We start from the raw sequence: 27,248 nt of genomic DNA on the forward strand, positions 1-27,248 counted from the left end.
ATTTTTGTACGTAGAAGTAATGTAAATAAGTGTATGGTTTTTATAAGATACGTATTATATAAATCTATAAAGGCATATTTTTAGTAAAAACAATGCTCCACAGCTTCTTTTGTAAATAGTTCTCTTCAGAATAAAATGGATCATTTCTACGGTACTGTCTCTGGGCTTTGATCCCTGATTATTCTGCGACCCTGGAGAGCCACCTCACCCTGACTGCATACTCGGTACTTCTCACAATCTCAAGCAATTCAACCATGTGCACGCTTCCAGGTGAATAGGGCAGAGAAGCAGTGGTAACCCATCTATTTGGAGTATTCACACCTTCAGCTGTCTGGGAACCTAAGGGAAGGTCAACACTTAAAACGCTGCATTGGCGCAGTTGCAGTGCTTAAGACGCTCCTAGCCTGATGGGAGAGCTTCTCCCATCAGCAGTTAATCCACCTCCCCGAGAAGCGGTAGCAATGTCGACGGGAGAAGCTCTCTCGTCAATGTAACACTGTCTACACGGGGAGAAACTAAATACCGAGGGCAACAAGTACAGCCATGGCCATGAGTCACTACGGGGGGTGGGGGAAGAGGGGAAATGGGGGACAGTAACTGGAGGCAGACCCACAATGTAAAAAATTGCAGTGTGGGTGGGGAGGGAAATCAGCCTCTTATTTTATTAATTAATATTTGTCCTCTCCTGCCTCTAACAAAGAGCTCCAAACTCTGCTGGAGTCTCCAGCTCTACCCTGTGTAATTGCAAATGAAGTCTTCAAAGCTTTACCTTGAGACAGGAATGAAGGAATAAAGCGCAAATCACCAATTTTCAACCCATAAAGAAAGATTTAATACACAGCTCCACTAAACAGAGTGAAAGATCCCAGGGCAGCAAGATGACTGAAGGCAGCCATTGCCCCTTGCCAAACACCCAAAGCGGCACATATAACAAGAGGATGGAGGCAAGTCGGGGGAGAACCCAGCTCCAGATGCTGGACAGCAGAGGAAACAGACCTTCAAAAGGAGGAAGATTTGGCAGCTTGTAACCTTTATTTTTAGTTTTTTAAAATTATTTAAAAAGCATAATTAGAAACTGTCAATACAGAAATAATCCTAGCAAACCAGTTAGACATCCCATCGCTTAACATTAGGAAACTTCACATCAGCACCACTAGAGACGCAGTCCCCATCCCCCACCCTCTTTCAGTTTAATACTTTTAGTGGCAGCAGCAGGTAGACAGCTGCTCCTCTACGGCCAGTAGAGGCAGCACTAAAAAAAAATCCCACTTCAAGCCAGGAAATTGGACTGCTGGATTGGCAAAGCTCACACCTGCGGCCACAAATACCTGGACTCAATGAGAACTAACCTTTCCACATCAAAACACTCCAGATCAGGTGCACCATTTCCTCACTTTATTGCATCAGTTCCAACAAATTCAGTTTTCCCCTTTACTTCTGCCTATACCCTTTACCCCTACCTAGATCTACAAACTCTTCAGCACACGAGCCCCATCAATGTAATTCAAGTTGAGCCCACAGAGCGGGAACTGTGGCACAAGCCAGCTCCAGTTCAACAGGAAAGGATAGAGAAGGTTGACAGAGCTCCTTCCTGGTACATATGCTACATTCCACATCGGAAGCACATCTGGTGGATGCCTAGTGTAATTTCTGCTGCCACCTGCAGAAGCAACCAATGCACGTCTTGGCATTCATGCAGTGCTCACTCTAGCAGTATCACCCCACTATCCCCAGCTCATTTTTACTCTTGGGTTACCATTGAAACATGGACAGATATGTGCAGAAGAGAGATGGGGGATGGGAAAAGGCAGCTGCTATACACTCCCAACACTTGCACTGGTTAAAAACCTGTCACACATTCATGGTTTGCATGAAAAAAAAAAAATCTTTAAAGTCAGACTGATCTGTGATGTGATTGTATGATCAGGGCTTTTACCACAAACCATAAGACTCTAAAAAGGCCGGCAAAATAAATAAGTGATTTCAATTTAGCCTTTCCTGGGTGTGATTGGGAGGATTCCAAGCTCACGGATGTCAGTGGGACATGCCCTACCAAACCTAAGGCCAGTGATTCCGGAGGACCATGTGCTGACACCCAAGTGCTGTGTCATCTTCAGGGTCAAGTATGAAGCCAGAAGCCAAAACCCCCACCCCTTTCCAGTCAGTATTTCAAGAGAATTTCTTTTTTACTTAGAGAATCAGTTGATGAACACGTTACTCAGCAGCCCAAGGACATCCTGCTCCTGCTACGACAGTCTCAGTCTCTGAGCATATCTATTCAGGGACTAATGAACTGAGCCCTTATTTTCCCACAAAAGCCAATGAAGGCCAGGGGAATGCTGTTTGTTCAGCATAGTGAGACCAGAGCACGTTACCAAAGAGAACCCCTCCCCACAACCATCACCACATAATGCAAGCAATCGCTTTCCATTTCTTTCCATTAGAGAGAGCAGTCCTCCTCTCGGACAGGAGAGTCCTGGGAATGATCCTGCAGCAACTGTTGGATCCAGACACCAACCAAAAGAGCTGGATTCACTTCCACATGTTCCATCTCTCTCGAAAGCAATGCTCTGCCACCAGCATTCACATTTGAATTCAGATCTACTTGTGGACAGGGCAACACGAAGAGCTTTTTTTGGCAGATTCACTCTGTTTTGTTGCTCTCAAGAAGTGTCTGGACCCTCGCCTGGAACAACCAGCAGACCCAGAAGCAGAAGTCACAGGAGTTTAGTTTCATTTTGTTTTTTTTTTAAAGTTTAAATCCAAATAAATCCCATTTTTTGCAGGTTTGTTTTTAAATATCTCGATACAAACTAAAGAGCACAGGTACAGCTGGGCTGCACCACAAAGCAAATGTAAAACCCAAGGCCCTGGCCACAAACCTGGAGTATGGCAAAGTGAAACCCAGCACCAGCCGCTAGCCCAGGGCTGGTAAAGTGAAACCCCAGGCTCCAGCAGCAACCCTGGAACCTAGAAAAATGAAGCTGAAGCCCCAGTAACAGTCTGGAACTCAGAGTGAAGCCAAAGGCCCCAGGGGCACCAGTTGCCAGCCTGGAGCCCAAACAAACTGAAGCCCAAGGCCCCAGCAGCAATCGCTGCCAGCCTGGAGCCTGCTCGAGTTAAGAACTTTGTATTCTATCTTTAAAAAGATAACTGCAGTTCATGATTGGTTGACATTAAGAAGGCATAAGCCAAAGTGACAAGAGGGAGGTGCGGATGGTTAAAGCAATATACATTATGTACAAACTCTTGGGTTAATCAGTCCACTTGGTAGGCAACGTCCTTTCTTGTCTACAAGGCGCACTGGAATGAGCAGGGGAGGAGAGAAGGGGCAAGAGTCCATCCGATACTTTCTTGGCACTAACATGGTAAGGTGCCAGCGCCTCTTGATAGAAAACATGGAGAAAATCTTTAAATAACGGCACAAAACTGAGAAAGTCCTCCCAAAGCCTGCCCCAGTGAAGTAGCCCAAGTCTAGGAGGGGCTGATCTGTCAGAGCAGAGTCTCTGCAATAGGGAAATGGCATTAGCAGCACCGCTTCTTCCTTTTACTGTTCTTAGTTAGCTTCACCACGTCGTTCTGTTGTTGCTGTTGCTGCTTTGCTAAGTTTTCTTTCTTTGCTCGCAGAACCAGCTCTGTAATGCAATTAAACATCTGCAAGAGAAACACAATCAAGTTCAGACCATCTGGGAGTGCAGGCTGGCTGCTGAGGGCGTACCCTCCAGAGAAGTAGATGAAACGTCACAAGCAGCCCAGGATGCCACTAAGACCAACAAGTCAGATTTCAGCATATTCTCTCCCAACCCCTCCAAAGGCCAGTGAATTGGGGTCCAGCATCCTCCAGCCCCACATTTCCCTCCCCCACTAAACCCAGTGAGTCAGGGTCTAGCGCAGCAAGTCAGGCTTTGGCATAACCCTCACTTGCCCGCAGCACCACCAAGGCCAATGACTCCGGGTCTAGCATTCCCTGCCACTGAGGCTGGCACTTCCAGTGGGAAAAGAGCTGTTGGGGAAAAGATCTAAAAGGCTGAAGCATTTTTATTAATTTCACCTCCAGCTTTAACCTTTATTGCACTGAAGAAAAGTCATCTTCTCTGCAGCACCTCTCCACCTGACCCTGGCTCTCTCCTTCCCTGTCTCTCACTTCCCATGGGGCAAGTGGCTGGGCAGCTCGAGCTGCCCCCGGACCCAGCCCGCCGCGCACCTCCCCTGCCTCAGCCCCGCACTGCTTGCCCTGGGCCCCCACAGCGCCAGGGGTGGAGAGAGGCAGAGCCCGGCTCCGAGCGGAGGATACTGCCCCACCGGGGGACCCCTGCGGCTCTGGCACCTGGGGGGTCACTTGCATATACGGAGGCAGAATCAATGCTAATAGCAATGAAAACCCCTCCTACTTTTGTTGGTATGTGGCCTCCTAACAGTAAAAGTTGCGTCTCCCTTTAACAGATGCAATATTTTGCCATTCCTAGCCTGTTACTTCTGAAAAGTAGCCATATTCCTATTCCCTTCAGGGCAGTGGTCCCCAACGTGGTGCCCGCCTAGTGCCCAGCAGGGGAGAGAAGCCGCGGCCCCGCGCCTGCCGGGGACAGAGAACTCCAGGGCTGTCTGGGGCGGCAAAAAGCCGGGAGCCGGCCCTGGCCAGAGCCCTGCCGCTGGAGAGCCAGAGCATCGTCCCCTGAAGCCGAGCCCGGGCTGCGGCGGCGAGAGGGGCTCCTGGAGTGCATGAGGAGCCGGGGAGGGAGGGAAGTGGGGCCCGGGATGCAGGGAGGGAGGAGGGGTCCTGCTGCCACCACCGCTACCACCACTGCTCTGCTCTGAGTCTCCCCAGGGTGGCGCGGCATTTCCCCGCCCGAGTGGGCTGCGCAGGGGGCGCGGATCCCGGCTCGCACGCTGATGGGGCAAGTGGCTGGGCAGCTCGAGCTGCCCCCGGACCCAGCCCGCCGCGCACCTCCCCTGCCTCAGCCCCGCACTGCTTGCCCTGGGCCCCCACAGCGCCAGGGGTGGAGAGAGGCAGAGCCCGGCTCCGAGCGGAGGATACTGCCCCACCGGGGGATCCCTGCGGCTCTGGCACCTGGGGGGTCAGTGTCCGTCCCCTCGGCTCTGCCTGCACGGGGCTGGGGAAGCAGCTGTCAGCGCCTGCCTCTCTCAGCCCTTGCACCACCCATCCCGTTCGCAGGCTTTTCATTTGTACCTCCCCCCATCGCTCCTTTGCTGCACCCCTTCCCCTTGTACTCTCCCTTCACCTGCACCTCTCCTCTTGTACCCTCCCCCAGCCCTCTCCTCCTGCACCTCCCCCCTTCCTCTGCACCTCTCCTGATACCCCCTCTCCTCCTCCATGAGTACATCACACCCCGCTTCTCTGCCAGTGTAGAGCCCCCAAGCACCCCACACCCGCTCCTCTGCATGAACTCTCTTTACTAGATCCCCATCCCTTTCCGGGTACAAAGTTTGAGGGTTAGTCCCTATGCCTTCCACGTGCATTTGGGTGCAGGGGGGCGGGGGGGAGAGCCCAGGGCTGAGGTGGGGGGCAGCCAAAAATTTTTTTGCTTAGGGCGGCAAAAAACCTAGAGCCAGCCCTGCCCCGGCAGATGCAGGGCCCGCCTAGTGCCCAGCAGGAGAGAGAACCAGAGGCCCCGCACCTGCTAGGAACAGAGTACTCCGGGGCTGCAGGCACTGGTGTTCTCGGTCCTTGCAGCTTCTCTCCGGATTCATATATTATGTAATATTAAATATGATGTTTTTCGTATTATTTAATGTACAAATACAAAATAAACCTTGAAAAATTGTGGGCGCCCGCCACACTCTTCTGAAAACATGAATGTGCTACTGGCCACAAAAAGGTTGGGGACCACTGCTTCAGGGTATTACCTCTTCCACATTAATGTTTTCTTTGGCGCTGGTCTCAAACAGTTGGATCCCCATCTGCCCGGCAAATTTATAGGCATCTTCCGTCTCCACCACTTTCCGCTCTGGGTCATCATTCTTATTTCCCACTAAAAAGGAAAAAAGGTCAGTGCTCCACGTCCTACGCTGGCCAGGCTGCCATAGCAAAGGCTTCCCAGAACAAGCAGCCGCGGAGTAGGAGCTTACCCAGTATCCGGCAGACATCATCGCAGTTTTGGTTAATTTCATGTAACCACCGCTTTACATTCACAAAGGATTCTGCACTGGTGACATCATAGACAACAATGACTCCATGCGTCCCTCTGTAATACCTATGGGGTGGGAAAAGGACACAGATGCTACTTCAAACTTCAGGCTGCTTGGCCTTATCCTCACACCTTCCTTTGGAATGGGCCTCTAGATTATTTAGATATAAATCTCCAAACCTGAACAAACAAGTCCCCATCCCCCTCGCCCCACTGGGAGTCATTTAATGTGCAACTGTCAGCTCATGCTCTGCCCCTAAACATGCACAGTTCTCTGCTCAGTTGGCCCATATGAACAAGTTTCAGAGCCCCTATATTGATAAACCTCCTACAGGTCCTGCCGGGCTGCCTGGGACCCAAACAAGGATAAGCATGAGCTTCCAGCTGTGGGAGCAGACAGTGGCAATCCATCCTCCACTGCCCATTTCATGTGAATCTTGGTTCCTGCACAAATTAAAGACCGATCAATGGTTGCAGTCAGGAAAGGAATTTTGCAAGCTCCCCTCCATCATTAGGTGCCTCCAGTTCCTCTCTGGCAACGGCACCCACTATTCCAGCCATAGGCTTTCCAGCAAAGATCGTTAAATCATGCCAAATTGTGCAGCAGTTTTGAGATGTGAAAAATGCTCATTAGGGTCTAACATGTGAACAAGTCTAATTTGTGATCAGCTCTCCAGATATAAACTAGTCAGAGATCTGTCTGCTTTGCTATTTAGCCCCCGGTTACTCCTTTTGCATTAAAGTCTCATTCTACTCTGAAAAGCAACTGTGTACTGATGGCACCTTCCTACTCAACAGATCTGCTCCATATGTGCATTCAGAGTCATAGCTGCTACCTTTAGTGATTAAAAATAAGTGAAATGCAGTCAAAGCTCGTTAGTCCTGCAGAACCAACACAGCTAAGAAAAGGAGATGGATTCAGTTTCTTTTTGTGCATCAGAATTGTTCACTATGTTCCAATTTGTTCCACCTGTGCAAACTCTGAAAAAAAAATAGAGCAGTGCAGGCATCAATGAAGACCTTTTATGGCCTGCAAAATCTTTAGTACAATGATGTGCATGAAGGAAAGAACCTTTATGTTCAGCTTAATATTCAGATCCCAGTTGAGTTTGCAGGGCTGGCAGTTCAGAAAGAAACCTTTCACTTTTGAATTGAGCAAATTTGCTCTGCAAATCATTGAGACAATTAACACTGATCCCTCCCAATGGTTTGGCATTTTTGTTTTTTTAAATGGTTTTCTTTGTTGAACCACTCCAAGAATTATTTTACGAGGTGCACTTTTCACGTTTACCTGTCTTTCCCCTCCTCCTCCTCCTTTTCTTGTGTCTGACTAGGATTAGCTTTTACTAATGCAAATGCGGAAGTTCACAGCAGCCAAACTGAGGCACTTCCCTTAGAAATACGTTTCAAGATTTCCAGAGACCAATCTCTTGTTATCAGCATTTCCACAAGGGCTCTTCCTCCCTCTGCTCATCAGAGATGACAGCTGCGACCAACACTTTGAATCTAGTTCTCCCTTTGCTGAATCAATCCTTCCCCAGACAGAACTCACCCCAATCCATCTGTGCACTGTGACACTGAGCAAGACCAACTGGGCTACACTTCAGACTAGTTCCGATTTATATTTTCATCTCTGCCACTGACTCACTGTAACAGCTTGAGCAAGTCACTTAACATCGCTACCTCAGTCTCCTCATCTGTAAGACTAGAATTAATGATACCAGACCTTTGCAGCACACTCAGTGCTTTTCACCCACTGAAGTGCAAAGTGCTGCTATCTCTAGAAGGCTTTTCAGCTATGCTTTTCCCCACTAATTGCTCTGTCTTAGCCTCTGTTTCACATCACCAGGTAGTGGTGGTGGCAGCAACTAGATGTTGAGCAACTTTTTAGCATAGGATCATCACAATTCAGAAGTATGGAAGGTCAACATGCGAACCTGTCTGCCTATCTATGTGTTCTCATCTCTACTCTTACGTTCTCCAGAAAGAAACCCAGGCATATCATAATTTTCTTGCATTGCTTTCTCAGAAACATATGCCATACGTTCAAGTCCCTTGGCATGAAATAGCTTAGACCAAGAATATTTAATCCCAGACTGTTTTTTCTAGATTATGCTGTACTTTTAAACCCTTTAACCAGTTCTCTCAACCAATCCTTTCATGATTTTGAAGCTTGTTAGGCCAATTCATCTTTTCCTCAACCAGAAAAAAATATGAAATTTCCTTTATAATTTAGATTCTTTAGACTACATAACATCTTTATGCTCGGGGACTGCAGTCCACATCAAAAATATTCTTCCATGTGAAACGTGACTTGTACAACAAGCTCTGCTCCAGATTTGGGCCTAATTTACATAGGCCTAGCATCTCCCATTTTGTGCTCTCTCATCCTGCTCACAAACCTAGTACTGTATCTGGTTTGGTTTTGCTGGGGCTGAGCAATGGACAGATGGTTTACATCTAAATCCTCTTCTTGATTCTGAACTGGAAGACTCATGTAACAGATGTTCTTTGGTTGACCCATTTCTCCCCCCGCAAAGTTACATTTGTCTATGCTAAACTGCAATTTTCTTCATTGTCTGAGATCTCACTCAACATTTGACTAACCTGATGGTTTAATCTATCACTACCTTTATTTCCGGATACTAATCCCCCCCCCTCCCCTTTTCTTTTTATAAAGCTTGTCGCCCCGCTTTACACTATCCATGAATCTTATCCAAGGCCTTGTGTCTGAAGTGGCACATTAGACATAACTCATGCCGCCCAAGTGCAACACATACTGTGACTATATGATCTCATTTTTATATTGATTTACACTGTGGTCATACTTTCAATTTTCCACGTGCTGCACTAAACACACATAACTGCTTTATAGAAATTGCCTGGGGGAAGTTGTTGGCTTTGGCAGATGGGTAGGGGACAGACGGGGCTTTTGGCACCCGGGAAGGAGTGGGAGTCAGTTTTGTGTTTTTGACAATTAAGAGGCAGTCGAGGCTTTTGATACCAAGGAGCAGATGCATCTCCTTTCCCCCCCCCCCTCCCTATTTTGGGTAGGATAGAGGCCATTTTAAACTGAAGGAAGGAGGAATGAAATCCTCATTCCCCATCCTTGCAAATATTGACAACTAGCTACCCCCTGCAACTCAATATCTGCCACAACATCCAACAGTGGAGAAGCATAGTAACTTGGTGTTTTTCCTAAAAAGAACAGTCATCAAATAGCTGTTGATGTTTAAAGCATCACTGGTTTTCCAATTTAATGTCCTATTGAGATGAATGGGGCTACTCACACCTCCAAATTATTATTTCAAAATGTCCGCAGACAAAGATTATTGGGTTATCTTTCAACCACAAAACTAGAGACTTTAAATGTACAAAAGCTTAAATTCTGGAGTTGCATCATAAGAAATTCAAATAAAAGAATGAGAATCCTGCAGTTTATACAGCTGCACAAATGCATTATAAACATTACCCTGATCTTTTCTACAAAACTTTGTAAAATCTTAAGCTGTAAGTACATTATTATTGAATCATTACACAACAGAGTAATAAATCTTCACAAAACTCCAGGGCTGGTTGTTTAAACAATGATATCCTTAAATCAACCCGCTACACCTTCCCACTACATCTCTTCCAAGTCTACGCCTATAAAAAGAGGAAACATTTTAGAATTAGCATGTGGAACTTTCTGCTACAGGATACTATTGAGTCAGAAAGCTTAATACATTTTTTAGAAAGGGATTAGACATTTATCAATAGCACCTGCAGTTACAGTAGTCTGTTTTATATTACGAGCAGAAGCAGATCTCATGCTTCAGGATATAAGCGGATCACCACCCGAGATCAGGAAAAAAAATCTCCCTCTAATTGCTGGTTTTGTACCATACACTTAGATACAGCCTGGAGCTTAACACCTTCCTCTAGCATCCAAAACTTGCCACTGTCAAAGATAGGACACCCAACTAGGTGGGCTGTTGGTCTAGTCCAATATGGCATCTCTAAAGCTGATATTGTAAGTTCACTGGTTTATAGTTTACATGTTTGCCTTTTCCAGTCCTCTGGAATCTCACCTGACTGTAGTGAATTCAACATTTGTTAAAGTTCGCCATTTCCTTGCTTATTTCTTGTCAGATGCACGAATGCATATCATCTGCAATCAGAATTTTGTTGACTAAGTACATCTAACCTTTTAATAACCATATCTGGTGTTCAGTACACCATAACTCTACTTCTGTTGTCCCTGGAAAATTGATCCCTGACTTGGACATATCTCCACCCTGTTCTTCTACAAATGCACGGTAGCTAATCACTCTATAATTACCTCACCCTTGAGTTAAGGCCACACTGTCCTTAAGGAGACTGGATATAAACCACCATCCCCGTTAAAAACTGTTCTATGTTCACAAATGTACTTGAGCAGACCAAGCATGGAAAGATGCAGCGCATGCAACTCTCATATCTTATTCGTGACCTGCAATATCCCCAGAGGGTTTGTGATGTGCACATATGGGATTATCTGATCAAAACTAAAATTCTGTTTGGATTTAGGAGAAAGTCAACCCAGCTCTCTAAAGTTAAGTGGCTAGTGCACTAGTCACTGCTCCACCTAGACACCAATAACCCCAAGACCCCTGATTATTTCATATGTACACAGTCTTGCTGCCTTTGACATTTTGCTATTTACTGCAGGATTTGTTCAGTCTATTTTACTTTTCCTGACTTTATAAAAAATAATTCTCCTGCTCAGCTTCCTTTACGTTCCTCAACAGCTTCTGTGTCTTATTCAGCTTCTGTAACTTAAGTATGTTGGGCTTTTACACAGAGATGACTTTACTGCAGCTTGTGTCTTCCCATTTTCTACTACAGACTTGCACTCAGTTCAGTCATGTTGCAATTCTAAGTCTTCCCAGCAGCACTTCAAACCCATTACGATTACGACAGATGCTCTCAGACTTCAAGCTTGTTTACCATACTTGACTTGACATCTACCTGTAGACTATCTTTATCTGCAAAAAAGATTTACTGGTCTATAGCAATAGCCAAGGATCACCTTTTCCCTTTCAATCCAAACAATCACTGCTACAGCAACCTAAAGTTTCAACCATTCTGTTGACAATGTATTGGCACCCTACCCATGCTTTGTTTGGCCAAGCCCTTCTGTACACTCTATAACCTGGTAATTTGATCTGCTACTCAATGTCTTGGTCTAAGCAAATCAGTTACTCGCTTGACAATAAAATTCTGAATCCACAATCTTGTAGTTTATTATCTATATATGGAATATGGTCCACGCCAGAGGAGGCTGCCTCATGCCTACTGGCCATCTAAAGAGGAAGTAGCAGTGTACTCCAGAAGCCACAGCCAGCCCACCTAGCTGGAGGAAAAAGTTTCTCTACTACAAAACAGGGTGTTGGAGCAGCTTTTTCACTTCTTCCCTAAGTATTTGCCATCAATGTCCCAGAGGGGCTGAAAGCAAAAATGCCCATTCAGTTGCGTGTAAAGCTGAACATATTTATTGCTTCTCTGCAGAAGGTTCTGTGGCAGGCTAGTAACTACCCTGAAAACTCTACAATATGGGAAAACATGGGGGTTTGTTACTCCCCCACACATTACAATTTGTCTTCAGCTCTCTCAGAGACGTAACAGCAGCAGCTTTACATGCATCAGGAAGTCCAAAAACCTTCATGTAGAAAGGATCCTCTATGATTCTCAAAAGTTCTTGTTTTTAAATGATTGAGAATGGAAGGAGAAGCAGAAGGTTTACACATTACATTAGACAGTCACTTCTGCAGCTATTCCTGTCCTCAAAAGTAAGTCTCATTTCCTGGAATTCCCCTTTAATTGCTGGGCATTGTGGTTTTCGGATCTAGCTCGCATCAGCCCCCACAGCCTTGTGAACCAAGGCTCATTAACTAAGAGCTGCAGTGTGGCTGTGAATTCTGAAAACAGGAAGGTGCCTTGCTGACTCAGCACAAATTCAGCCACAACAAGTGGCCCATATGCACAGCTGATAAGAACTTCAGCAGTGTCTTACTGCCTCCCCCTCACCACTTCCTTTCTGAAGCTTGCCACAGCATTGAAACAAGAAGTGATGTCAGGCACAGGAACACTAAGTCTGCAATGCTTTTATGAAACAAGTCTCCAGCAGTATCAGTGAAGAAATGCAAAGGAAAAGGATGGAGCACTATTCACCGATTTCTAAACATCTAAACCTCTCCCAAAGGCAGCCAACCCCATTCGGCTTTTTAATTTGGGGTAGTTACCTGATGTTATATGAAAAATGACCTGCCTCAGTTAATTGACAGAAGCCAAAGGAGAAGTCAGTTATGAATGACTAACCAAATGAAGGAGGCGGGGCGATATGATTGCCCTCTATAAATACATCAGAAGGATAAATACCAGGAAGGGAGAGGAGTTATTTAAGTTAAGTGCCAATATTGACGCAAGAACAAATGGCTATAAACTGGACATCAACAAGTTTAGGCTTGAAATGAGACAAAGGTTTCTAACCATCCAGGAGTGAAGTTCTGAAACAGCCTTCCAAGGGAAGCAGTGGAGGCAAAAAATCTAACTGGCTTCAAGACTGAGCTTGGTAAGTTTTGTGGAGGGGACAGTATGATTCGACTACCTACAATGGCATGCAGCTCATCTGTAACTGCTAATAGCAAATATCCTCAACTACCAGAGATGGGACACTAGATGGGGAGGGCTCTGCGTTACTACAGAGAATTCTTTCCCCAGTGTCTGGCTGGTGGGTCTCACCCATATGCTCAGGGTCCAACTGATCAGTATATTTGGGGTCAAGAAGGAATTTTCCCTCAGGTTAGATTGGCAGAGACCCTGGGGGTTTTTCACCATCCTCTGCAGAATGGGTCACTTGCAGGTTTAAACTAGAGTAAATGGTGGCTTCTCAGTAACTGGAAGTCTTTAAATCATGATTTGAGGACTTCAGTAACTCGGCCAGTGATTATGGGTCTATTACAGAAGTGGGTGGGCAAGGTTCTGTGGCCTGCAACGTGCAGGAGGACAGGACTAGATGATCACAATCTAGGCCTTTCTGGCCTTAAAGTGTATGAGAAAACAGGCACTTGGGTCCTCCCAGTACAAATGTATTTTATACAGAAAGGAAACAAAGGATCCATTTCCAAATGTCTTCCTTCCTCTTCCCCCAACACCCTCTGAGCAGCCCCAAATCCACTGTAACCAGTTAGAGCAAAAACATTTAATTCTCCTGAGCTTTCAGTGCTGCAGCTGCAGCTCAGGGTGTGGTTTCTTCAGGAACAGGAAAAGCACTGCAGTTGTTCAAAGGACAATGAGCTTGAACTGACCTCAGACCAAGAAGAAGGTTAAGCTTCTGTTGGTGTCCGTTTCAACAGAACACTATGTACTTTAATCTAACCATCAGAATGTCCCTTCACCATTAGCAATTCCAAAAAGAATCCATATATTTGACATTGAATTCTTAAACCTCAAACGAATCATTAAAACTACAAAACTGATAGAGAGGATTAATATGTTGGACTTCTGTAGCACATTTTGTAGAAGGTTGAGAGGCTGCATTTACTGATGTATAAAAAATAGAGAAACATTCCCAGTTTTACAGTTGGGAAACTAGAGGTAGAGGAATTAAGAGACTTGCCCAAGATCATACAGAAAATCTGTTGCATAGCCAAGAATCCAGGAGTCCTGCTTCCCAGTCCTGGGCCTTAACCATAAATCCTTTATCCCTAATTGTCATGGGAAAGCTTGGAAAAGAATCCCCACAAACACAGATAGACCACATATTTGAGAAACTCCCGTGCTATAATAGCCAAGCTACATTCCAAGAAGCCCATAATATCTAAGCTTGGAGCCACATTCAAAGGAGCCCAACTATACTCACGTTGATGTGATAGTCCGGAAACGCTCTTGTCCAGCTGTATCCCATATCTGTAGCTTCACCTTCTCTCCATTAATCTCAACTGTCCGGATTTTAAAATCCACTCCAATTGTGGTAATGTAGCTGCCTACAGAGAGGAAGTGTGTATGCAAGTGAGAACACCAAACCTTGTTCCCTTTAGACTTATCGACATTCACTAGGACACGTGTCTAGGCTGCAGCTGGCGGTAGCCGCAGGAGGACTCTGTCACTTTGCCCAATCTATTTGGACTCCTTTTAGACAGGTATCTCAAGCCCCATTTTTATCTGAATAATAATTATTCATGAGTCCAGGCTATTTTCCACCACTGATGCCAAAAATCAAATCCAGTGGCAAAAAAAGCTATTTCAAGAAAGCTATTCCAACACCATACCAGTGGTTGAGAATAAGCACCAAATTCATCAAAAGAGGGGTAACAAATACACAAATATTTTATTCTTGAGAGTTTGCAGGGCAAAAATTTATCTTAACTGCTAGTGGAATCTCTCTTCCCTTTGGCTACAATCTATTCTATTAATCTCCTCCTGGTAACTCTGAATCATGTTACAAAGAATTAAATTATCATGATTTAACTATAGTCCTCCATCAATCCTAATCCCACAGGATGAATGGGAGGTTTTACAATGGGCAGAAGTTTGCATGGTGCAACAGACATTTAACAAATTGAACTCTTCCACAGGATTCACGCTGATCTAGACACAATGGGATTTTCACAATCAAAATGGAAGGATTTTGTGAGGGCATGCCAACAGAAATGGAGCTGGGAAGAGAACAGATTTCTAATATGGCTAGCAGCGCCAGGTTAAGTGAACTCCCAGGATGAGAGTTCTGTAGCGATGGGGCAGTGCTAGGAAAGCCCTCGGCCAATTCACCACTGGAGAAAAGGGAACACTCACCTGAGAAAGTGTTATCTGCGAAGCGTAACAGCAAACTGCTTTTGCCAACACCTGAGAGAGAAAAAAATGCTGAGTTCTGTTGGAATAGAAGTAACAGATGGTGGTATTTTGTCTTTCATTCACTGTATTTTCTGAATCCCATTTAATTCCTTCTTCTGGAAGATAATCTAGTTCTATCAGTTCCTGACCAAAGCCTCAGAGGAGAAAACTGGCATGAACAGAACTGCAGGTCAGATCTCAAGGGATCCATTGCAATTCCCCCCCCCAACTTTCAGTTCTTGGACCAATAATGACCCAGCAGGCATCCCCAGCAGATATTCTAAAAACATCCCATCTCTATGAGCTTTTGTGCCATGCCTGAACACCACTGCCTATCTCCCATTCAATCATGTACACTTGAACCCACGGTGAAATTTGGGCTACTTGGGCCTTGAGATCAGGGTTTGGTGCTGCCAAGCTGGGGTTAGAATGGGCATTATTTAATGGAAGACAGCAAGCACTGACTAATACAGCCAAGGTAAACTAGTGCAATTGCTCAAGAAGGTTGGGAACCATTGCTCTATATTGTCATCTAATAGGAAGCAGCAAGTATTCCATACTGCAGGATCACTCTGAAATTGCACCCTTTGCATGAGATGTTTCATGTAACAATTTTGAATGCTTTGAACAGTACTTCATTCAGGTTTTCCTTAAACAATCTGCAGTCACATTCCAGCATTTCCAGTTTCATGGGAACATCTTGCACACACCTGCTTCCAATAAAATCCATCACAAAGAACTGACTCCTTCACAACAAACCCACTGGGTTTTGGCATGAGGAAACCACAGGTAGTCATTTTTGTTGCTTCTTAGAAGAGACCCTTAGCTCCAGTTTGCTCACCTGATCACAGTAACTGACCAATGTTATTTCCTCTCATTTAAAACTAGGGTCTGTCAGGTCAGCGCTTACTCGTGTTAAGTTGCCTGCTCATTGAGAAACTGGTTAACACAGTCACTATTAACAAATCTGCAAGGATTTCTGTATGATGACTGCACAGAGTTCCTATAGTTCTTCACAGTCTTTTCAGATTCCTCCAACCTCCCATAACACTAAACAGAGTATCTATCTTCCCTGCCATCCCAAAAATCCATGTCTCATAGGCCTAAAGCATAAGCCTAGCCAGCATTTGTCTAAACATCAAGAGCAGAAAAGGTAGCCTCTCACAGAAGATGAGTATTATACAGAAGGCAATATTGACAACCAGGTTACAGTAGCCAAATGCTGAACACCCCAAGCTCTGAGAAGGTGGTTGATAGCAGTTGCCCAAACTTCAGAGAGGGCTGCACTAGCAACATGCCAAGAGCCCAAAGGCTTCATATAATTTATATAACAAACGCTGTTGCAACCACTGCCAACTTTCAAAAAGATGCAGCTTGCTAAGTCTACAGATCCCAATGAGCAGCTTGTCATCTCGATCCAAGTGGCCTCAACACAACATGTTGGGTCTTATAGTCTTGTTAGACTGCATCTCTATGTTTAAGACAAAACCAGCTGCAAACAACACTGTAGAACTCCATGGAGAGCAAATGACTTGCATGTTGTCAGGAGGATCTACTTCAGTGGTGGACAATGTCTTGACCATGGGCAATCACCAAAAGGCTTGTAAAGAGAAGCCAAGCCTCCGGAATTCAGGAAATTCTAGCTGTTCCAGATGACAGATCTCACTGAATGAACACTGTCTATAAAGCACACTGCTCATATACAGAGAAACCACACTCCCCATGGCCCCCACCTCCTATGCACGTACATTTTAAGTTTGGGGGGCGGGGGGAAGGGGGAAGAGACAGAGAGTCAGTAGAACTTCTTCCACTCATGTAAAAGAAAGAATTCAAAAGCACTGCCTTGTCTTCTAATTTTGTGAAATCTAGTAGTGCATAAATTTCCCTATCACAGCTTTCAAAACAAGCCCAGCTCTAGCTGAATGAAAGAACAGACATAGGCATGTAAGTGATAGACTAACTATCTGTATATTTCATTTTTAAAATTTTTGGCACAACTTGGACAGCTAAGACTACAATCATCTTTTCAAAATGACCTGTTTTAAACACGAAAAATCTACTGTCACAATTTCATATTGGGAAAAGCAGATGAAATGTAACAATCCATCCAACAACATTGCATTTCCTAACACTGGGCTTTTCTGTAAGGATCAATAAACAATGCAAATGAAATGTTTCTGGAAATTGGGACAAAGCCTTCCTCTTGGGATTAAAGAGAAAACATTAACTATCAATACTTGTAGCTCTACAGTGGATTTAACTGTTAGAACCCCAAGCTGCAGGCATCCAGTCCTCTCACAATCAGATCATGCACAGTTTCTCGCACTGGACACTCTTCAGTGATTAGAGGCTTTGCCCAAGTTAAGAAATGCCAGCAAACGGATTTAACTGATCAAAAGAAAAATCTTCCTCTCTAATAGAGTGCTCTCTCCAAATTACCAATCTTGCCTAAATTGTTTTGAAACCTACTGGCAGGCAAGGAAGACCGTATTTAAACTCTACTCTAGTAAAGCGATCAGTAAGCTACCACATGTGCCCTCCTCTCCTTCGGTTTTAGAATAATTTCCCTTTTAAAAAAAAAATGGACCTCATTTAAAATAGGGACTCTGTAAACACAAGCCCTATCTTTCTTGCAACAACGAGGGGGACACAGTGTAGTACACATTCAACCACTTTTGATAGGGAGCTGCAAGCCTATTGAGATGACAGTTCCTAGGATCATGCAGCGTTCCATTTATATTCAAATGGTCATCCCACATTGCATACTGGGACCTGCTGTCTTTACAGGTCACACCTCTGTTAAAAGAGGAGGGTGGATAACATATACTCCATTTTATTTAAATTAAGTTTCAGGGTCTTGAAGGGTTGCGACTATAGAACTTAACTGGGTGAAGTTTGGGGACACCTATATAAAAGTAGACATACCCCACCTGCATTTCTGGTGCACTTCAAAATAGATCAACTGACATGACAGATGGTAAATTCAATTATTTGCCCTTCAAAAGTGTTTCAAGCTCTGCAAAGCCTTTTAAATTCAAAGATCAGACATTTTCCCTATCTTCAACCAACAGGTTAAGTATTTCGGGCATCCATGATTAGTAGATGGAACATATACATCCAACACATACTCCTCCTCCATTTTAAAGATCTAAACAAGACCCAAAGTTATTTCTAAGTTGATGAACACATACACAAAGCTTCAACAGAGCATATCTTGACCAATATTAAAGAACATTTTTATTTTAAATGTTAAAAACACAGGAATTGACACATTGGAAACAACAGTCCTTAGGGCATTCTGAGCCGAGACCAAACCCTCTAGACTGTACTTAACTGTATGTTGTTATGAGGGAATTCCTTCCTGATCCCAGCTAGATAACAGCATATGCCCCGAAAACATGAGGTTTGATTGCCCTTGTAAAGTCTATCCTAGCGGGTGTAAATGCTGATGTTATCCTTACTTATCCATGTGTTTAATCCTTTTTTGAAGCTTGTTACATTATTTGCCTCAACACTCTGTGACTGCAAGTTCCACAGGTTAAACAGATACTCTAAAAACAAAGGAGACAACCGACCCTTTCCTTCTAGCGGCAGCAGGCCTCTTCGTGGGCCAGTGGGGAGATGCGATTAGCCCCACGGAGTGAGGGCGAGCCTGCAGGAGTCCACCCAGAGGGGGTGTTTTAACGCTCGCTGGCGGACAAGCAGCACCGCACAGTTCAGACAGGATTAGGAGGCGGCCGGGCAGCCGCTCCGGCTATAGAAGTTTCTGCATCAAGCCTCTGCTGAATGAGTGTCGCCCTCCTAGGCACTATCTGACCCCGCATTCGGCCTGGTCAGCCAGGTACAACCCAGACCGGCCCCTCCACGCCAGCCTCCCCCTCCCCCGCCCCCCGGCCGTGCCCTCGCCCGGCGGCAGCGCCCCCTGCACAGCCCAGCCCCCCGGGCCGGCACTACCCGCCGAACCTCCCCCCGCCCCGCGAGGCACCACAGGCCTCTCGCCCAGTCAGACGCCGCCAGGGCCGCGGGGGGCTCCTGCCCCGGGGAGAGGCCTAGCCCCGCCGCCCCTAGGCCCGGCCTCGCTCCCCTCCTCACCGCTGTCGCCGATGATGAGCAGCTTGAAGAGGTGATCGTAGTCTCTAGCCATGGCCGGTGGGGAGCGGAAGCTCCGGGCGGCGGGAGAGGTGGGGTCTCCTCAGGCGGCGGCAGCGGCTCCGGGCCGGATCCACTTCCCGAACAAACAGCCGGAACTGACAGCGGCGGCAGCAACACCCCGAGGGCTCACACTGCGCACGCGCACCACCTCGGCCGCGCTCTGCAGCTGGAGACCGCCAGCCGCTCGACTATCGCACTGCACATGCGCAATACCTCCCCGTCCTCTCGGCCCCCGGGACCAACGCTCACTTCCTCCCTCTACCTGTGCGCTTACGCCCGTGTCACTCCGAGGCTAGCGAGGGGCTATGGGGCGCATGCGCTTTCTGACGCCCGACGCCGCTGTGTTCCTGCGCATGTGTAGTGAGGGGCGCAAGTCCCCTCAGTAGTTTTGGCGCCCATTTCACAGTCAGGGGACAGCGCCCCCCAGGAATCCCTCTGTCTTCCTCAGACAGGCCCCCCCCAGCCCTTGGACCTGATGTGCCAGGGCCCCTACCCATCTTTGCCTCAGAGCAGGGAGCCACCCCAAAGGACCCCTCCGCTCTGATGCGTGGGCTGCCCAATGACAGGTTGCAGAGGACAAGGCCCATGGCTCCCACCTGCCTCACCCGGCCTTGAGACAGGGCCCCAGTCAAACATGAGAGAGGCTAAAAAATGGTGGGATTTTTAACAACACTGACTGTTGGGCTCTATTTGCCATCTGGCTTCCCAGCCTTGGGGGGGGGGGGGTCACGTTTTCAAGCAGCCATGAGGGCTGAGTACCAGTCACATGACTCCAGGAGCTGAGGATTTAAGAAAAGACACCAACTATTGAAAGAGTTGGCAGCCCTGCAGCTGCCATTGCATTCCGTATGCTGGAATAGCCTCCCTCCCAGGCAGGCCACACCAAAGCCTGCTCCTACCCTTCTCTCTCAGGCAGCGTAGCCCCCGACAGCTTCTGGAATGCCCTCATGTGTCATACGGTGAAGGGGTCCCTGGCAGCTCTGGAATGAAGTTCTCATTCTTAATAGAAAGATGCATCCCTGTGCAGTTGAGACAACGCCTGGCTCCTGCATAGCTCTGCAACTATGCCTGTGGATACCTCATTTTCCATCAACTGAAATCTACAGCTGAAGTCCACTGAGCATGAAGAAGACCCACCTCTGCAATAATCCAATATGCAGGTGGAGCCCAGGGACTGCTCCTCTTTTTGCTAAACAGGTGGGGCCTATGGTAAAGTGCAAGGCTATGCCTACTCTTGTGTGGAGATATGGTCCAGTAAGGCTGACAGCTGTCATTTTTTTGTATGCAGCTGCACCCTATGCAGCTGTACAATGAGTCATCCATCTTCCATGGAGAGGTATACAAGACGGAGTTCCATCTGTCCTGTAGCCACCTTCTTTTTTCAGAGACGCAGGTCCCTGGGGTATTTGGTTTTTGCTGCTAGTGTAACTCACAATGAGGCTTCTGTATGAGCACACTTGTCGTGACTATTGCACTTGCAAAGTAAGGTTCACACATGCCCTAAAACTTTCAGGTAGAGCTGGGACAGAGAACTGACAAAGCCTAACAAAAATTTAAAAATTATTCACAGAAACCTTAGCTTTAACAGTATTTTCCCAAGTTACTTTTCTATAGAAATATTGTTCTTGTTGGTGTTCGAGCCAAAACTAGTGTTAATGGTGGATTCCTTGTAACCTGAAGTCTTCAAATCATGATTTGAGAACTTCAGTAACTCAGCTAGAGGTTAGGGGTCTATTATAAGAGTGAATGGGTGAGATTCTGTGGCCTGCAATGTGCAAGAGGGCAGACTAGATGATCATGATGGTCCCGTCAGACCCTTAAAGTCTGTGAGTCTGTGTCTTGGCTTAGCGTTTATTATGGATTATTTTCACTTCTAGATTTTTAGACGTACACTGCAAAGATGCACTAGCAGGAGATGAAGAAACAGCTACAACCAATGGCCTAGGTACTGCATGCGTCTTCAAAGCAATTACAGGAATGTCAAATTTTGTTTAGCACAGATTCAAGCCAAAATATTGACACAAGTTAGTATTTCAATAAACTGAGCTGATTTTACTGGATTTAACCCTATATGTTTACAATTTATTAACCCTCACAAGTACATTACTTATGTATACTATTTAAAATTGGAACAAGTATAATTAGCACTGAAAAAAACCTCTCAGTGACACATGGGTTGTAAGTGTCTACAGCTTGACAAGAGCTAGAGGGCCTGGCAAATAAGGAGAATTATACCATTTTTCAGTTTGACTCATAACATTTGTGAGAAACAGAATATAGTTGAATCAGTCTTCTACTTGTGTCACTTAGGGAACAGGATTGTATTACCTTTGAGGATTTTTTTGTAGTAGGACCATACCACACTTAATGGCCTAAAAGAAAAAAGATCTGAGTTGTAGAGGTGCTGAGCACCTGCAGTTCCCACTGATTTCAATATCTCTGAAATCAGATCAATAAGATGTTTCTACAAATGACATGTTTACTGAAAATATAGCTGTTTCTATGCTTGCTTCTCAAAATGCTCACTTGAGAGGTTTAAATTTCTTCTATCACACTCGTATGAAGCGGCTCAGCTCATGAAGGATCAGAATCTTGTTGCCTTTATTATACATTGCACCTTTAGGATTCTTTTCCTATCACCTATATGAGACAGATATTATAATGGCACTGCCAGTATTTTCCTATTTGTATGCAGTTAATCAATTACTCTGGAAAGGACTACTGGATTAACCATGCCCATCAAGAAACAGAAAGGCAGCTCCAGTAGTGGAGGTTTTTGACACATAAAAACAGCTCCCACTGTATATTTCTCTTTAGCAGTGTCATCAATGCTTGTGATTATAATTACAAATTTTGCCCTATTTGGAGTTTTTTGTAAAGCCCCAGTTCCCGGAGTCTTGAGAATCTCAGCTCTAATTTTTTTAAATTAAATTTCAAGACCTTATAGTTGCGGAGAAAAGCTTGAAAACATGACCAACATACATCCCAAATGCTCAAACACCAAGAGGCAAATAAAGCCTCCCAAATGTATTTATTTTTAATCTCATACAGCCTGCCTCATGATTTTGAATGCTTGGGGCTTGTTAATACCATTACTACTGCAACACAGACATTTCACAACAGTATCAGTTTTACAGAACAGCTTTTCCATAAAATGAGACTCAATTATTTAGAAATCCAAACATTTGAAGATTTCACACTATCACCACTTTTTTTCTTTTTTCCATTGAAGAAAGATTAAGTATCTTGCAAGTTTAAATATCTCTCCCATACATTCCTGTGTGCTTGTCTTGATCCGCATATAGTTCAGCTGCCACTAAGTGACAGTAACTTGGCAGTTCAAGGCTGTTAGTTTAATCAGTGGTAGGAATATCTTCTCTTCTATTGAAGACTGATTTTTGCAAGACATCTAAGTCTGATGTGAAATAAATGGTTCTCTCATCTCCAGTTCGCATCAGGTTTACCCACTGATCAGGTTTAATTTGTGTGTTATGGTAAAATTTGAGAGTGTATTTTTATTTCTGGTTGACTATACATGATCTGTTTATTCATCATAATATATTATACACTGTCAGAAAGACAAATCAAGATCACTAAAGCCAGCTTTAAACTTTGTTTTAAACAGTTGAATAGAATATTGAAAGTTGACTTAATCTTCTTAAAAATACAGTTGAATTAATATATTCTTTCCTGAAATGAGACTGTAGTCATTCACCATATTTTTTCACTTGACACTATACAAGGTGAAAAGTGTGTGTGGTGGCTTTAAAATTTAATTCAGCCAATAAAAATTGTATCCCTTAATTTACAAGCTATAACTTAATGAGAATATTCATAGCTGTTCTTCATTGACCATGTCCAACTTTTACTCACGTGGCAACAGTAATTTTTAAATAAGTATAATTTTCTTTTAGTTGTTTTTGCAAGTGGAGACTAACTGATAAATCATGAAGAGTGTGCATGGTTTGTGTGTAGGACCAGGGCCCTCAATTACTGAATGATCTAACAACCCTTCTTAAGGAATCTGCTGCATTCTCCTCCCTTTTCTGCCTCTACTAGAATGACATAGGTGCACTTTCAGTACATCCATTGTTTGCTGTCTGCTGTTTTGTACCTTTTGGATGATATTAACTTTTTAAAGTCTGTTTCAGTGCATGACATCTTCTAACAAAATACAACTCCATGCATAATGGGTGAAATTCACTCTAAAGCAGTGAGCCTGCAAAAGACCTTATCACTTAGGCCCTTCACAGCACTAGGGTGAATTTCACCCTTTTATGACTATGTTAATGTTTAGTCTTGTCCATTACATTTCTGTTCATTCGAGAAACATACAATTCACCAACTTCTACCAAAACAAAGTAGAAACAGGATATAGAATAAAGTCACCATAGGTGAGTCAGATAATTAAATTACATAGCACACATCTCATTCTGCAGGATCACAAATCATATTATGGACACTTGAGGGGAGAGTAAGATCATTTTGTCAGATTTTGAAGCAATACACTCGAACAGAAAAACCCAACCCTCCAAAAAGGCCACCCTAGAGGATATTTCTTTCTATTTGAGTATCTGTTTTTAATTCCTGATTAAGTTTCAGTATTGGTATGGCCCAGATCAAGCCCTTTCCTACTTACTCCCATCATAATGGCAGCTACAGAAGATCAGCATTAATAACCCCATGGGATTACTCCAGATTGTATGCTCAGATAAATAACTTCAATGTATGGGACTAAACACACTTCTCCCTTCATCCTGATTTGAGCCCATAAATTTCATTGCTTTTTGAGGAGTCAAAGCAGTCTCTTTTCATATTTCAAAAAAATTATTAGTGTTCTGCATTTCTTAGGCTTCGCCAGTTTATCTGATAAAATAGATATGGTTTGTTTAACAATCTTAGAGGACACAAAAATCTCACTTTACCTTCCAAAAAAATACCTCAGCTTCCTGCTACCAGAGCTTTCTGATGTCTCTCTGTATATGGGGCCCAATAGTATTGGTGAACTATAAAACCTTGAAGTGGTCTTGCCAGATAAATAACTCTGACATCAACAGAGCTTAATGACCAGAAAAATGACAAAAAAACCCAATCTTGTTAAGACTAATACTAATCTTAATTCACTACGAAGTGTTAAAGGTCACAAAAGTGGAGGCCTGTTATGTTCAACAGTTGGGCAACTGAAGATGGTATGTTCAAGATGCCATTGACCAACAGAATTGTGGGAGTTAGGGAATGTAGTTGAGTTGGAACCAATCCTTGTCAGGTTTTTTTTTTAAATTGTGTTAATCTTGCCTTGGTTGAAAGCCCCCCAGGTTGTTTCAATATTGGAAAGGTCTTTTGTTCATTGCAATGTTATGTACACAAAAAATGAGTACTCCAAATCTCTCTTGAAAAAATGGATCAAAAAGTAAACACGTCATAGGAAAACTTTTCCCATATACCTGGCATAAGATGACTCTACATTTAAACAATATAGTTTTGTAGAAAGAAAAGTGCTTTCATCATCAAGATTAAATTCAAAGCCTTTATTAAACGTGCCATCTTCAAACAATCTGCATTTAATCCCCCTTTTGCATTTGAAATTTCTAAGGCTATTTTAAATAGTAGTTTTACAGGGATTTTCAGTCTTCAGAACCATCACAAGCCGCAAGTTAGTACACAAAAACATTAAGTTTTAACTTTCACAGATTTCTATTTCCTCTGCACAAGATCTGTGGAAAAGACCAGCGTTAGCTCCTTTCCTAGAGCTTTTACACATTTCTGAGAAGGAAACGGGTTTCACGCACAGGCTTGATGCTCAAGACACACCTCACAATCAGCTACAATTAACTGATACGGATTGGTTTCTTGCGCATTCGGTTTCAAAAAGGGGACCAAATTTTCAATTTTTAGTGAATGTAGGTCTAATTAAGGCTATTCTGGTATATTTTTGATATTAAAATACTCTCTGGGAGCCCTTTTCATAAGCCCCCATCAGAATTAATATATTTTCAAAAATGAAAACATTTAACATTGGTTTTTGAGTTGAAATGCTGATGCAGCCGTTGGTTCAATGTTTTCTTTTCTTCGGGATCTTAAATATCACGTCAATATAGTGTCATCAATCTGTTCAACAGAATCAGCCTGGCTGGCCAGCTTCTTCAGAGATCTCCTGCAGCTCTCATTCAGCAGTTCCAGACTGGCAGTATCTAGGATCTTGGAGACAGACTGTGGAAAGAGGAAGAAGATAATACCAATAAAAGCATTCACTCCTAATGCTAAATTAGCCCTTATCTATTTTATTCTATGCTAAAAAAAGCATTAAAAAAATTCAGTATCTTACAGGGTATGTGTCAGAACATAAAGAGAAACACTGGCTAAATTTATATCCAGATTTACAGCTGTATTGAAGAAAACACTTGTAATTCTTCTCCCAAACAGATCTAATGAATAAAATTCAGTTATGAGTCAAACATAAAAATCTTGCTTTTCATACATAACTAATCTGTCTAGCTTCTTGCATTCAAGGTTCTACCTCTTTATAATTAAACAGGGTGTGCATTTTTAATTTTTTCACCTTTAGGATTAGAGTTCAGAGTTTAACGATATCCTTGGTATGGAGAGCAAGATTCAGGGTTACAGACTAAATAAAACCTGTTTTGGAAATACTCAACATTGCCACAAATTCTTTTGGTTAAGTCTAATATGAACAGATAAGAATACCACTGGACACAAAGTCCTTTGCAATTGAATATTGTATAATTTAAGAAAGAACAAAGAAGTGCTCTGGGAAACTACAGGCCCATTAATTTGACTTCAATTGTATGCAAGTTCTTAGAACAAATTTTGAAAGAGAAATTAGTTAAGGACATACAGGTAAATGGAAATTGGGATAAAATTCAACATGGTTTTACAAAAGGTAGATTGTGCCAGACTACCCTGATCTCTTTCTTTGATAAGATAACCATTTTTCTAGACAAAGGAAATACAGATCTAATCTATCTGGATTTCAGTAAGGCATTTGATACAGTTCCACATGAGAAATTATTAGTTAAATTGGAGACGATGGAGATTAAAAAATTAAAAGATAGGTAAGGAACTGGTTAAAGAGAAGACTACAGTGGGTCATGCTGAAAGGTGAATTGTCAGACTGAAGGGAGGTTACTAGTGGAGATTCTCAGGGATCAGTCTTGGGACCAATCTTATTTCACATTTTCATTAATGACCTTGGCACAAAAAGTGGGAGTGTACTAATAAATTTGCGGATGACAAAAAGTTGGGATGTATTGTCAATACAGAGGACGCCTGGAATATTATGTAAGAAGATTTGGATGACTTTGAAAACTGGAGTAATAGAAATGGGATTAAATTTAATAGTGCAAAGTCATGCATTTAGGGGCCAACAACAAGAATTTTTGCTATAAACTGGGGCATTGGAAGTGACAGAGGAGGAGGAAGACCTGGGTGTATTGGTTGATCAAAGGATGACTATGGGCTGCCAATGTCATGCAGCCGTGAAAAAGGCCAATGCAGTCCTACGATTTATCAGATGTATTTCCAGGAAGTATCATTGGACAAGGGTACTGGTGAGACCTCATCTGGAATACTATGTGCAATTCTGGTCTCCCATGTTTAAGAAAGATGAATTCAAACTGGAACAGGGGTAGAGAAGGGCTACTAGTATGATCAGAGGAAAGGAGAACCTAGCTAACAAGAGGAGACTTAAGGAGCTGGGCTTGTTTAGCTTAACCAAAGGAAGGCTGAGGGGAGGCTCTCTATATCTACAGCAGAGGGATAAACACCAGGGAGGTAGAGGAGTTATTTAAGTTAGGTGCCAATGTTGATGCAAGAACAAATGGATATAAACTGGCTACCAACAATTTAGGCTAGAAATCAGACCAAGTTTCTAACCATCAGAGGAGTGAAGTTTTGGAACAGCCTTCCAAGGCAAGAAGAGGGGACCAAAAAAACCTAACTGGTTTCAAGATTAAGCTTGATAAGTTTATGGAGGGGATGGTATGATGAAACTGCCTACAATGGTACATGGTCCATCTGTGACTGCTAGTAGCAAATATCCTCAATTGCCAGAGATGGGGAGGGCTCTGAGTTACTACA

At 43.9% G+C, this 27,248-nt stretch overlaps 2 protein-coding genes across 5 annotated transcripts in view; both read right to left on the reverse strand.

Annotated features, from left to right (window-relative positions):
- Positions 1-1,013: 1,013 nt before the first annotated feature.
- RAB35 (RAB35, member RAS oncogene family) lies at positions 1,014-19,479 on the reverse strand. Its single transcript, XM_005288701.5, has 6 exons — positions 19,092-19,479; positions 14,961-15,011; positions 14,029-14,152; positions 6,088-6,212; positions 5,866-5,990; positions 1,014-3,654 (listed from the first exon to the last, which is right to left on the reverse strand). The coding sequence occupies exons 1-6, from the start codon at positions 19,141-19,143 to the stop codon at positions 3,526-3,528; spliced, it is 606 nt and encodes a 201-aa protein (XP_005288758.1). The 5' UTR covers positions 19,144-19,479; the 3' UTR covers positions 1,014-3,525.
- Positions 19,480-24,664: 5,185 nt separating this feature from the next.
- GCN1 (GCN1 activator of EIF2AK4) overlaps positions 24,665-27,248 on the reverse strand; it is a 58,204-nt gene continuing 55,620 nt past the window's right edge. For all 4 annotated transcript variants that reach the window (XR_010592742.1, XR_010592743.1, XM_005288700.3 and 1 more), the window contains exon 58: positions 24,665-25,361. Coding sequence is in view for 2 of the 4 variants with exons in the window: in XM_005288700.3 (XP_005288757.2) it covers positions 25,236-25,361 (126 nt within the window). In the remaining 2 variants the exon portion in view is untranslated. The remainder of the gene's footprint in view (positions 25,362-27,248) is intronic.

Source organism: Chrysemys picta, chromosome 15, assembly GCF_011386835.1.
Source record: "Chrysemys picta bellii isolate R12L10 chromosome 15, ASM1138683v2, whole genome shotgun sequence".
Classification (NCBI taxonomy): Eukaryota; Metazoa; Chordata; order Testudines; family Emydidae; genus Chrysemys; species Chrysemys picta.

What these genes read in the sequence shown, in the direction of transcription:
- RAB35 (XM_005288701.5), bottom strand. Translation starts at nt 19,143, where the DNA reads ATGGCTAGAGACTACGATCACCTCTTCAAGCTGCTCATCATCGGCGAC. An exon ending in TGATGTCTGCCGGATACTGG is followed by an intron (nt 5,991 to 6,087) that starts GTAAGCTCCTAC and finishes TTTCCTTTTTAG; the next exon opens with TGGGAAATAAGAATGATGAC. An exon ending in AAAACATTAATGTGGAAGAG is followed by an intron (nt 3,655 to 5,865) that starts GTAATACCCTGA and finishes TTTCTCTTGCAG; the next exon opens with ATGTTTAATTGCATTACAGA.